A 14,371-nucleotide genomic window follows, 5' to 3' on the forward strand; every position below is an offset into this window, starting at 1 on the left:
ACTATTTGTTTTTATTGAACCTCCGTTAAATAAAACTTAACGACGTTAAGTTTTTTCCAAATTTCAAACTGATATTTTAGGGCTTTTGACCGGAATGAAGATACGAATCTATTGATGTAAAACCTACCATCAAACGGTGGTCCAAACGACTAAAGGATGCTTCAGTTCCGATGTTTAAACTTTTAATTAACAAAATTCAAACTGTTTAAAGCGTCATTTCGAGTTAAGTTTTACATTTGTCGATTCATATTCTCAATCCGATCAAAAGCCCTAAAATATCAGTTTAAAATTTGGAAAAAACTTAACGTCGTTAAGTTTTATTTAACGGATGTTCAATGAAAACAAATAGTGTGAAAGTTAGGATCAGTGACGGTTATTATTAAAGTTGGGATTATTATCGGCCAATTGCCCTAAGTTGGGATTATTATAATCCAATTTTCCTAAAAAAAATAACATGTATAGATTAAATTAGCGTAGGCACTAATTTAATATTATTTTAGTAGTAAAAAAAATTGTAACGCACACGAACAAATTAAATAAAAGAATCCAACCTGGCCGCAACCCCACATCCGGCCCCGGCCTTGCACACGCGCCTTCTCAGTCCATACCCCACGGGGCATGAACTGAAACCCACGCCCTCGTGGTTAGTATGTTCTTGAAGATGACCTAAGTCATTTAATTCGGTTTAAACTAAATTCGAATCTTCGAGTTAAAAAATCTCAACCCAATAAAACCCGAAACGGAAAGTGAATTAAGCACTACAACCAACAAGATTTAGCATCAACTATTTCAAGCATCATATATGCATTTATAACATACCAAAGTTAAGGTAACAAGTGTAAGTAAGTAACATCATATATTCATATCTATAAGATTCTCCAAAACAGAAAACAAAAAACTCAACTTCATATTATACTACAACTCTCCCACTAATACCACCCGGATCATCACTCTCCGTTGCTGACTCGCCCGAGTTTCTCGAGCATCTCTAACACATCTTTCACCTCGTCTAAATAGTACGCGGCTGCACTTGGTTTCACCCCCACAGTACACGTAAACACCGAGTTATCGTTACTTATCTCACCCTTTTTTATTCCCTCCCCAATTTCCAAAAACATGTCTTCATCACTTCTATCATCTCCTATACTCAACACAAAATCGGCCCGATTTCCTTTTTCGGCCATAAATGCAAAAATCTTCTCCGCAACCATACCTTTAGTAACCCCCTATAATGGTACCACATATTAATACTTAAAAGAACTTGAACTTAAAAGATTCATTCCATAAAGAGTTAAGTGTGTACCTGTGGTTTAACTTCTACAATGTATAGGCCTCGTCTCACAGCAACGGGCTCGTTAGTCAGCACGCTTTCAAGATGGTCCAGCAGCTCCTTAGCCTGGTGCGAGCCAAAACTTTTATCCGCATCTTCATAGTGCCAAACCATCGCGGTTTCCTTCTTTTCAATAGACGAACCGTCAGTTGCTTCGGTGTATTGTTTCATAACCGGCTCAGCGATCTCCATCCACCCAACATTATTCGTCCGACCACACGGTTCCCAATCTTGATTATCCGCCCATCTAATACGATTTCACATATTAACTTATTAATTATTATGAATTTAATTATTTAAAACAACATTAAATGTACATCTATACCTTATGAAGTATCCGTGCTCAGCTGCAATGACGAGTTTGTCACACTCGCCAAACCATTTGCCAAGCTTATCTTGACCGCGCCCACTAATGACGCACACCGTGTTCTTTGGATCACTGCATAGTTTGTTGATCATGGATATAACAGATTCGGTTGGGATTTTATCAATTCTTGAAGTAATGGTGCCATCACAGTCCAAAAGTATGGCGCGGTTTTGAGCCATATTATATGCATTCTCCAATATATTCACATCCAACTCGCTAAACTTCTTATCAAACAAAACAACTCTAGTATCTAACCCGATCCCTAAATTCATGCCCCGTTTATGCGAATGATCGACGCAGGTTTTCTCTAAATCTTCAAAGAAGCCACGAGCCCAGTTTAATACATCATGGGTGGTAATGTACTGATAATGGTTCCGGTGAATGGTTTCTTTATGGTTATCGCAAGTCGAGATGGCGGTGAACATGGCTTCTGCTGTGGCTGACACGTCCCACGGGTTGACCCGTATAGCCCCACTTAAAGACGGTGAACACCCCATGAACTCGGAGACCACTAGCATGCTCTTTTTGGCAGAGTTATTAACATCACCACATTGTCGGGACACGACGTACTCGTACGGGATAAGATTCATACCGTCACGTAACGGTGTAACAATTGCTGCATCGGAAATAGCATAATAAGCAACTCGTTCATGTAACAAAACGGGCCGAGTGATAAGCACAATGGGCTCATATTCCTGCCTTCGGAATTTATTATTCACTCTTTCACAGACTGATGTTAACTCGGCATTGATGTCATCGACATCGTTACCACGCCCACGGAGCGGGTTCAAGATTTGCAACAAAACCACGAATCCGACCAAATCCGGGTAACGTTTTAGCATCTCCTCCATTGCTAAAATCTTAAAGTTCACACCTTTGAATATATCCGAATCATCAACTCCAATCAACACGACTTTCCCAGCGAAACGTATTTTAAGATCTTCAACCATCACTCTTGTATCGGGCTGATCTAAGCGTAACTCCATTCGACCGACGTGAATCCCACTCGGCTTAATCTTGATCTCGATGTTCCTTCCGTTGTACTCCAAGAACACGCCCCCCCTTTTCAACTGCGTATCCAAACCGAACATACGGCTGCAACATGATAGAAAATGACGGGCGTAATCATACGTATGGAACCCGATAAGATCAGCATGCAACAGACCGTTCAAGATCTCGTTCCTCATCGGTAGAGTTTTGAAAACCTCGGATGCAGGAAACGGGCTATGCAGAAAAAACCCGATTTTGTAACCACAAAATTTCCTCCTCAAGATAGTTGGCAGTGCCATTAAATGGTAGTCATGTATCCAAATATAATTGCCATTGTTGGTTACCGTCTCGATCACCTTTCGTGAAAACTCCATGTTCACGTGTACATACGCTTTCCTTAAGTCCCGACTGTAGGGGACATTATGGAAATCAGAAGCTGGAAGCTTGTAATGAAATCTTGGCCAAAGGTACTGCTTACAAAACAAGTTATAATACTGGTCCCATTGTTCAGGCAGGACAAAAACCGTCACACAGTTGAAGTTATCGAGTAATGCTTTCGCTACGTCATCTTGTTCGGTTGGGTCAACATCAGCCCGAAGCGTGCCAACATAGAAAACCTCTATGTTATTGGGTACACTGTCTTTAATGTGCATGTAAATCGAACTCTCGTCCCAAACGAACTCCCACAAGTACCCTTCGTTCTCGGTAGGTTTGTGCGTAGCGATTATGGGTAATTGATTCGAGACCACGATCAACCTGTTTCGGGCATCTGAAGGAGCATCAGATGCATCAATGAGATCTTGATAATATTCTGGAAAAAGTGAAGCAGTAGACATTTTAATGATCTGCAAACGAGTAACACAACGTTAATCGAATCAATCAAGAAAACATTCAAAAACTTAAAAGATTCATTAAATAGAAATTATTGAAAATTCGAAGTCAAATTCAGTCAAAATTAAATTCACCAAAAACAGCAAGATAATAATATATAAGCAGTCACATAGATCACAAATTAAAACAGAATCAGGATTATAAAAAAAAACTGAACAAATTATAAATTATATAAAAACATAACATAAACAAATCAAATCAAGAAAACATACAAGAACTAAAAAGATTCAATAGATGTAAACTATTGAAAATCCAAGTCAAATTCAGTCAAAATTAAATCCACCCAAAATCAGCAAGATCATAATATTAATAATATATAAAGAAGATGACAATCTAAAACAGAATCAAGATTCTAAAGAAGATGACAAGTTATTTTCAAGAAATGATGAAATGCAAGTGAAATCAGCAATGCTTACGTCACCATTCATACATTATTATTACACGTGGATCATAATCTAAAATGCAAACCAAATTCAACGAAATTAAACACAAATTAACTCTAACTCAAATTCATCAACAATGTTATCATAAACACACAAATAACAATCCAAAACATCATCAAGAAAACATTATTTTTCAAGAAACGTCGAAAATGCAAGTCGAATAAGATTCTTCGGTTAACATATTATGATCCTTTTCATACCAAATTACAATATACACGTCATCAATTTCATAAAAAACCAAGAACATAAAAAAGAATCAAAAGACATTTAAACCAAGAACATATTATTGTTATATAAATGTCATAAGAAATGTTGAAAACTGACCTTTGATGATGATAAAGATTGATGATTTATGGGTTTAGTTGAAAATGATTCAACCCCAGATGAAAAAGATTGAAAAGATTAATGGGTTTTTGGTTAAAAAGATTGAAACCCAGATGAAAAAGATTGATGATTAATGGATTTTGGGTTAAAAAGATTGAAACCCAGATGAAAAAGATTGATGATTAATGTGTTTTGGGTTAAAAAGATTGATGATTAATGTGTTTTGGGTTAAAAAGATTGAAACCCAGATGAACAAAAACAAGAAGTGTTGTAGAGAGTGATGAAATAAAGCTATAAACACTCAGGTCGGTGCTTATGTAATATTTATAGTTTGAAATTAATAATAAAATAAAAAACAAAAAGAGTTAATTAAATTTAAAGGGGTCCTACTAGGGGAACCCCACACCCCCTAACATGCCCCGTATAGAGCTATACGCGGGGTTATACGGGTGTCCATACGCGCCGTATAGTGCTATACATGGCATATATAGAGATCTATACACCTCGTATAACTCTATACGGAGCATATTAATAGGTGTTTTAGTAAAATGGAGGGTGTGTATAGAAAACCCCTATTAATGGGTGTTTTAGTAAAATGGAGGGTGTGTATAAAGGATAATGGATGCCAGCAAAGCAACCAACTGGATATTGTACATCACGCGCCACCGCGGTGTACGGCGGTGGGGTAGTGTTGGTGTCACGTGTCTATTTGTTTAGTCTAGTTTAGGATGCTAATTTCTAATTTGGGTTTTTTTGATTAATCACTTTTTTATTCATGATAATAAAGTATGTACAAGTCAAGGTTATTATAAATCTCAAATCATAAATACTAAACGACCAAAATAACTAGCAATTAATCGGCACCTAGAATAGGTTAGCATGATGATAACAATATTTCGTTTTGGTTAAAGAAATAATTAAATACTCTATATAAATAGGGATGAAAAAACATGAGGATAAGGAAGCTGATGTTAACGTGTTTCGGCTTGAGATTGGGTTAGGTTTTTTTATGTGACGTTGGTGAGTGGTTGCGAAATTAAGTTGTAGCGTGAATAAATACGTTATGTTATATGATATGTACAATAAGTGAAAGGTGACTTTTTAAGTTTTTAATGTAACTTTTATCGATCATAATTTATGTGATATTTAAATGTTTTAAGATGAAAAGGTTATAAATGATTATATGTTTGTGATGTTTTCATTATCGTGCAGCTGTTATAAACTTAAAATTAATTGAAAACTTGAACTTATAGCATAATTACACATTTACACTTAGGGGTGCAAACGAGCCGAGCTGAGCCCGAGCTCGATCAGGCTCGAGCTCGGCTCGTTTAACTTACACAGAGCTCGAGCTCGAGCTCGGCTCGTTTCGAGCTCTATTTCTAAAGCTCGAGCTTGGCTCGTGAGTAGTTTTTCAAGCTCGAGCTCGGCTTGTTTGCCATTTATTAGTTATTTTTTAATTAATATAATTATTTTTATATATATTTTTCTATTATAATTTTCTGTATAAATAATAAATATTATTTAATTATTTTTATTTATTTTTTATAACATTATATATATATATATATATTAATAATTATTAAATATATATTTTAAAAAATTATATAAATGGCAGGCTCGTTTAGGCTCGCGAGCCGGCTCGAGCTCGATAAGTGAAGCTCGGGCTCGGGCTCGTTTATTTTATGAGCTTACTTTTAGGCTTGAGCTCGGGCTCGGGCTCGATTAAGCTCGGCTCGTTCGAGCTTTTTAACGAGCCGATCTCGAGTAGCTTGCGAGCAGCTCGGCTCGTTTGCACCCCTATTTACACTTGAGTTTTGAGACATGTTTAAGGTGTTTTAGCCTTTTAGGATAGGTTATGGATCGGGCATTGAGTTATATGATTCCTAGTGGAAAGTTATAATTATCTAAAATCATAAAATCATAAAAGTAGTTTCATAAAGTCAGATATAACTTTATAGTTGAGTATGAAATATGATATTAAAATCAATTGTGGGTCTAGAAGAAAAGTTAAGTAATAAAACGGTCTAAAAAGTTTTGTTAATGGGTAGTCAATACATTAAACAAAGAAGAAGAAAAAAAATTACACTAGAAATGTATTTTACCAAAAAAGTTAAGGGTAATGCGGGATATCTCTCAACCTATATTAGATTCGCCGTAACTAAAACTCATTTATTGCTAGTCTTTGTTGTTTTTGTAATAGTTATAGCATCACTTGTTTTTTTAAGTGTATTAACTATTAAGTTCTTTTGGATTTTAACTTTTCAAAAAGTCTAAAAAGGAGTTTTTTTTAAGTTAAATAATTCCAACTTTATGAACTTTTGGGTTTTGTGAGGAAGAGTAATACTCATCACACCCTTATCAACTAGATCGTTGTCACCACCAATTAACCATTGCAGCCACCATCTGTTTAACACCTGCAGGTCTCAACTACACATTTGCTACCATGAATTTAGCACATGCAGCTCTCAACTACATCTCTGTCACCATCAATTTAACACCTACAGCCTACAGCTATCAACTACTCCCCTAGCTACCCTCTCTTCGATTATAAAACACAAGGTGTAGTCCATTCCAGCCACCAATTTCTCCTCTTCTCAATCTGTCCCGTCACCAAGTTTGTACAATTCGGTTTTAATAAATTCGTTTGATTTTGTTCTACAGTTTTTGTGTATTTCATGTGATTTTTTCTACTATTATATCTTGTTATCCTCAATTGGTTATTTAATTATTAGCTATGGGTGAAATGGCAAATGGTTCAACGAGTTGTGAATTTGCATATGTAAAATTTATTGCATAAAACCAAGTAGATTTTGTTTTTCATGAATCTTATATAAAAAACCATATTACTTTTAGGTTGGTCAACCAAATATCTTTATTGAAAATTTCTTTTTAGAAAGTCGTATATTGTAAGTCTTTTTCACAAGAAGTCCTTTTGAACTTGAAAAAGGAATCCCAAGCACACCTAAATGTAAAACTAAAAATGCAAATGGACCTACTTTGTGATGATAAATTGAAGCTCTAAGAAAAATGTTGGATGTAAAATTTTATTCATGTTGAAACTCTTTTTGTAAATTCAATAATTTCATTTGTAAATTTGTATATATATATATCTATATATACTATTAAACCAATAGACTTTAACTCAATTTCCTCTCTTCCTATTGGTTGTTTCCTAAACTTTCCATCTATATCTATCACCTCTCTAATTTTCATTTAAATAAAATAAATCAAATTAAATTAAAATAAGATACAATCAATTCCCTTTAATGATTCTCTTTAACTTTAATTTAATCTTTAATTTAATAATGATTAACCAATTTATTTATTAGTTAATTACGATTTTTATTATTTATATTATTTTTATTATTTTGTATACTATAATATAACTTAACCTAGAAACCCAAATCAATTTTCCTCTTTCACGCCTCCATTCTCATTGACGGTTCCATCATGTTCCGCCTATCACTACCTTCAATTCATTTATCTGTCAAATTCACGGTCTCCATCGATGAAGGTGCTCATCATCAACGTTACCTCCAGTTAGTTTAATAATCAGGATTCCTTCCAGGTATAATTTATTTGAGATAATTAATTGATATTTCATACGTTGGATTCAATATAAAACAGCCTAAGATACAGAGATTACGGATTTAACTTTACTATAATTGTTTCTATTTTTATATTTATGAAATATCAATTTCTGTAATCAATTTCTGTAAATTAGGGATAAACTTTCCATTTGATTAAGGAATTCTTTAATTACGGAATTTCTATATTTTAATAAACTATATAATTTGATCATTTGATTAAGGTTTTGATTAAACATCATTACGGGTTACTGTAAATAAAGATTCTGACCGATTGACTAATTCAAAATTAGTCAATCAAATATGTTAATATATGAGGCTGATTCTAATTTGAAATATATGTTAATTTATAGTTATTATTACTACTTACCATATGCTATATCAATGACTCATTTTCTAAATTGTTGTTTATTATATTAAAATTGTGTTGTTGTTAATACATAAAAAAAGAAATTACTTAGTTATTTTTACACAGCTTATATCAGTTACTTAATTATTCAAATGCTTATTAATTATATTATGTTGACTATTTTTATAAATTTCAACCATATGATTCGCAATTTAAATATATCATAATTGATTATAATTTTAGATATTAGATATACGGAATTGATAATCATTCAAGATATACGGTAATTATTTAATTGATTGAATTGATGATTAATTATATTTATGCAAATAAAAAAATTAGTAACTTATTTTTCCACATTATAAAGTTAATTCCGTATATTTAAATATAGTCTAGAATTAAAGATTTGAATTGAATTATTTTGTATTTATAATATACTTTAACAACATTACATTTTAGTAATTCAAAATTTGAAAATCCCTTAATCCACATTCCCTATTTTCGTCTATGATTTAATGTAATTGAAGTTTCCTAATTTTATGTTTTTAATTAATTTCGTATATACATTCCTTCTTTATTCATTCCTCCCAAAATTCAATGTTTTACTATGAACTATATATAAATACTTCACTTTCACACAAGTATTCTTACACTATCACACCAAATTGAGCTAAAATGATTTTCTTGGTTTCTAAGGTTTATATTTTTGTTGTTTATATCATTCATTTTGTTTTTTAGTTTTTGGTTAAAATTGTTATTGTTCAGAAATTAATGTTTTGTTTTTTTTTTCACCACCAGGAAAATGGAGCCAACAAACATCACAATGTTAAACCAATTGGATGCGCTAAACAGTGACTGTGTCCTCAATGTGCATATTTTGAAACCATGGCGTCTCAAGGACAATTCAAAGCCCGGAGAAGATTGGTCGATAAAAATGATTTTGCAAGACGAAATGGTATATTCAAAGCCCAGACCAAAGTTCCGTTTAGTCCAAATAATATATTGTTTAACATTTATTTAATTTTATCATTTCAGCTTATGGTTCCCAACTAGAATAGCTAATTAATGTCACGGATGAAGTATTTTCTACAAAAATGTCTTACTTTTTGTACAAGATTGGACGTATATTTTTTTATTCATGTATTTTTCACAATTCATGTAATTTAATTGTTTTTTATATAATCAGTCTTATAAATTAATTTATTTAAGTTTTTAAGAACCGAATTTGAACGCTTTTTTTATTTTTAATATTCTCCAATCTCAATGAACTTTACATCTTTTACATTGACCAATTTTTTAATTAGAAACGTCAAGAATTACCGATTTTTCTAAATTATTCCGGCCAAATTAAAAAATAAACTAATAAACTAAATAGAAAATAAAAACTTTCCATCTTTTATATTTGACCAATTTTTAATTAGGCAAAATGTCAAGATAAAAAAGAATTATCTAACGAAATTTATTGTTAAAAAAGGTAATGAAGCTAAAATCTTGACAATAATTTCGTGATGATTAAAAAAATTAATATTATATTGTTTAGTTAGTAAACTTCTAACAAAATGGAAAGTTTTTATAATAATATTTACATTTATTTATTTCTGTTTTAAAAACCGAGATTGACCTCCCTTGCAACAATCTTTTTTAGTTTTTAATAGTCTTTAATGTCAACAAATTTTCCATCTTTTATATTTGACCAATTTTTTATTAGCATAAATGACAAATTTATTGTATACAAAAAATTTAAATAATTTACTTTCGATTATACTCGAAAGTTAATAAGTTTTGTATTAAATACACATTAACTTATTTGACCAATTTAATATGTTGTTTATTACTTATTTCAAATTTATATTTATAAAATCTTAGATATTCACTATAATTACTTATTTATGCTAATTATAGATCATCTTTAGTTTTAATGATACATTTCAATCATTTATACATTTATTTATTTATTTATGCTTTTAATAACCGAATTTTGATCACTCTTTTGTAGTTTTTTAATAGTCTCCAATCTCAATAAACTTTCCATCTTTTATATTTGAATAATTTTTAATTAGACATAAATGTCAAGAATTATCGATTTGTCTAAATTATTCGGGCAAAATTAAAAAGTAAACTAATAAATTAAACAGAAAATAAAAAGTTTCCATCTTTTATAGTTTGCCAATTTTTAATTAGGCTAAATGTCAAGATTAATGTATAAAATTGAAAAAATAATTAGGTAATGAAATTTATTGTTAAACAAGGTAATGATGCTAAAGTGTTGACAATAATTTCGTGATAATTAAAAAAAGTAATAGTATATTGTTTAGTTATTGAATTTCCAAGAAAAATAAAAAAAATTATAATAATATTTACATTTATTTATTTCTGGTTTTACAAAACCGAAATTGAAGGCTTTTGCAACAATATTTTATAGTATTCAATGTTATAAAAATTTCATCTTTTTATATTTTTGACCAATTTTTAATTAGTATAAATGACAAATTTAATGTATACTAGAAATTTAAATAATTACTTTTGATTATACTATAAAGTTAATATGTTTTGCATTAAATACACATTAATTTATTTGACCAATTTAATATGTTATTTGACCAATTTAATGTATACTGGATTTTAAAACTTATTTCTCCATTATTTTTTACTCATATTTGGTTTACTCAATTTATATTGTTTCCATACTTAGCAACAAAATTCACAAATTTAGTTGTGGTCCATATAAAAATCAGTTTTTTGGTTTTAAGTAAGATCATATAAATTATTTTTTCATATTTTAATTTGAACTATAACTTTCATAAACACATTATACTAAATAAAATAAAAAAGACCAAAATCATTTTGACTCGTAGATTGGTTCTAAAAGTCGGTGTGCCAATAATGTTATTAAGAAATATGAATCAGAAGAACGGTTTGTGTAATGGAACTAGATTGCGAGTAATTAATTTGGATACGCGTTTTGTTGAAGTAAAAGTTATTTCATGTACTAATACTGATTATCGCACTTATATAATTCATTGTGGTCTAACACCTTCAGATAAGAAACTTTTGCTCAAATTGAAAAGAAAGTATTTTTTTTTTCAGTTGTAGTCTGTTTTGCAATGACCATTAACAAAAGTCAAAGTCAATATCAGCAAAAATAAGATGGAGAAGAAGTGCATGACCTTGTAGGAGGAAAAAAAATAGATTGGTTGCATATGGACAAGATTTAGGGAAAGTCTATTAAATTCATTTTCAAATAATACTGTAAAAAGAGAAAGCTCTGTTTATATAATATATTAAACTATTTTTTAGCCAATATCATTATGCAATTTGATTTTGTATTATAAATATATCATATGTTGGAGACACTTGTCTTTGTGGATATAAAGATTATCAATATAGATAAATAACTAAAACCAATATTTTAAGATTTATACATAATGTTGGGCTCAATGAAAACTACTAAATGTTTAAGAACTACTAAAATTATTTTATTCACCTTTTGTATGTATTAAAAGATGAATACAATATTAGTATCTTAATAATGGAAAATAAAATACGTAACTATATCGAATGGTTGCCACATCCGGACTGTTATTAGCAACTATATGGATATGTAGTTAGGGTTGCCAAAATGTATTGTTGTGCAAGTTCATGTCATGATTTAGAACATGATTGAGCTAATATGGGTTATTAGATCTTGAGTTAAAGTCATAACAAGTTCAAGTCAATATTAGAGTGTATACAAATTATGGCTCTATGAATCGTTAAACAAGTCATATAAGCCAATTGATGTTTGTAAATGTTTAGTTATTAGCAATTAAAAAAACCAGTTTGTTACTATTTATATTAATCTTTGACAACAACGAAATGCTACAACCTTGTATACAAAGAAGTATTCAGGGAGTTGTAAATACTAAATTTATGATACTTTTGTTAAATAAATAGTTAAATTGTACAAACTTTTGTTCGTGTTTATTTTAAATTATACTTCAATTAGTTATTCCTACATCTTGTCAAAGTGAAAGATACTTAAACTATAAAAAAAACACGAGGCTCACAGTTGGATGCTAAACCTTACATGTTGAAGAGATAAAATAATCTGCGAATTAACTACTGGATATATGTGAAGGGAATGCTCGGGGGGGGGGGGGGGGGGGTCCAAATGATTATGAATGAATGTACAAATTTCCGATGATCTTCTAATTAACAATTCGTTATATCCAATATATGATTTAATAGACTTTGTCTATCCTTCGATTTTAGACAAGTTCAATGAACTTACTTTCAAGAACGGACAATATTGTCGGTTAAAATTATATGTGTTTATTAAACGAATTTTATATTTCCACATGTACCGCGCACGGGTCAATAACCTAGTTGTATATATACAAATTTGTGTCTTGTACTTGATGTTTGGTTGATGTTGGTTAACATCACGCATCTTTGGCCCGTTGACTTTAATAGATTTTCCATTTTATTTTTATCAACCTTTTTGTGTGTTTGTGTGTTGTACTTATGTTAGGTTAATGTGTTTGGCTAGTAGCACTCATCTCCCCCCCCCCCCCCCCCCCCCCTCCCCACCCCTTTTTTTAACTTTGTTAAGCCTTTTCTTTTCTGTTACCATTACTTCGGTTATCTTCTTTGACAATGTCATGTTTAACCCTTAATTTTAATAAGATTCTCTTCTTATGTCTCATGTTTAATTTTCATTATTTACCCTTATACTCAGTTATAATTACTATTTAGATCCTCAACTTTTAATTTTTTTCTCCTTCACAGTTTATTGTAATTATTATTTAGAAATGTGTGTGCGTGTTTCAACGTTTTTACATTTACTTATTAGGGATGAGCTCGGTACCAGTACCAAAAATACCGATCCTAAAAATCACAAATTTTTGATAGCAGTACTGGTACCGAAATATTTGCGAAATACCGATACCATACTATTCCTATCTCGAAACTCAAAATTTTGATATTAATTTCAGTACCCGTCCCGAATTTGAAACATAAATATAATTAAGGTGGGAAACATGAAATCAAAGGTTCAAACCCTTTACAATGCAACTTCTAGCCGATAAAATTTTTTTATATCAAAATTATATACATAAACAAAAACATATGTAAACCAATAAACTTAATAGATTTATACCCTAAGTTTTTTAAAAACAATAAACTCCTTGCTAATAATATGAACTAATGAGTTTTTACCATCACGGCGATATTATAAAGTTTTTTCTTTCAGTTGTTATAGCAAGTTCCGATATTATAACGCGCTGAACCGATACTGACCAAATTTATATCGCATCACTGAATGATGCGATGAAAATTTGGTCAGTATCGGTTCAGTTCGTTATGATATCGGAACTTGCTATAACAACTGAAAGAGAAAGCTTGAAAATAACGTCGTGATATGCTTAAAATGATGTCGACACGTGGTTTAAATTCATCAAAAATCATAAAAAATAAAAATTAATACCGGTTCTGATAATACCAATACCCGTACTGATGTTGTTCAGTCGGAATATGTTTAGTTTTATCGGAATTGGTTTAGATAATATCGATACCCGAACCGATTTTTTATGGTCGTAGTAGGGTTTATGCACATCCGATTAAAAAACAATTTATGTGGGTATGACAAGTAAAAATATTCTACACACATTTACGTTATAGTTGCTTTCTAATAAAGTCACCAAACTCAACTTATTAAAGAAAAATTAATTTTCTTATAGGTTAATAATGAGTTAAAAGTATATATTACATACATCAAAGGGTAACCTTCTGGGTAAGATTAATTGGTTATGATAATAAAAATAAGAACTACGAATTAGGCTTCATTCGGGAGGTCATCAGCTCAAATTTAAGCCAAAACAAGAGTCTTATCCTGCCTGTGTTACAATAGAGGGTTTCGACATTTGTAGGGTAGTAACTGATGTCAAGTAGCATCAGGGGAGAATGTTCATCAGAGAACACGGGGAGGACCCAGGAAATAGGGGCTATGCCCTTCGAAAGAAACTTTTTGGGGATATTAAATAGGCGACGACCGCAAGCTGACTTACGATCACCCAGTCATACTATAGATTGTCATTGTTCTAAACAAAA

General features: G+C 31.2%; 1 protein-coding gene across 1 annotated transcript; it reads right to left on the reverse strand.

Annotated features, from left to right (window-relative positions):
- Window positions 1–894: 894 nt before the first annotated feature.
- Window positions 895–3,562, reverse strand: LOC143591409 (putative alpha,alpha-trehalose-phosphate synthase [UDP-forming] 7). The gene is made up of 3 exons (XM_077071618.1): window positions 1,656–3,562; window positions 1,304–1,577; window positions 895–1,226 (listed from the first exon to the last, which is right to left on the reverse strand). The coding sequence occupies exons 1-3, from the start codon at window positions 3,521–3,523 to the stop codon at window positions 948–950; spliced, it is 2,421 nt and encodes an 806-aa protein (XP_076927733.1). The 5' UTR covers window positions 3,524–3,562; the 3' UTR covers window positions 895–947.
- Between the last annotated feature and the right edge of the window lie 10,809 nt (window positions 3,563–14,371).

Source organism: Bidens hawaiensis, unplaced genomic scaffold, assembly GCF_021521415.1.
Source record: "Bidens hawaiensis isolate Kalapana, Puna unplaced genomic scaffold, B.hawaiensis_p1.1 tig00039622_1, whole genome shotgun sequence".
In the NCBI taxonomy this organism is placed as follows: domain Eukaryota; kingdom Viridiplantae; phylum Streptophyta; class Magnoliopsida; order Asterales; family Asteraceae; genus Bidens; species Bidens hawaiensis.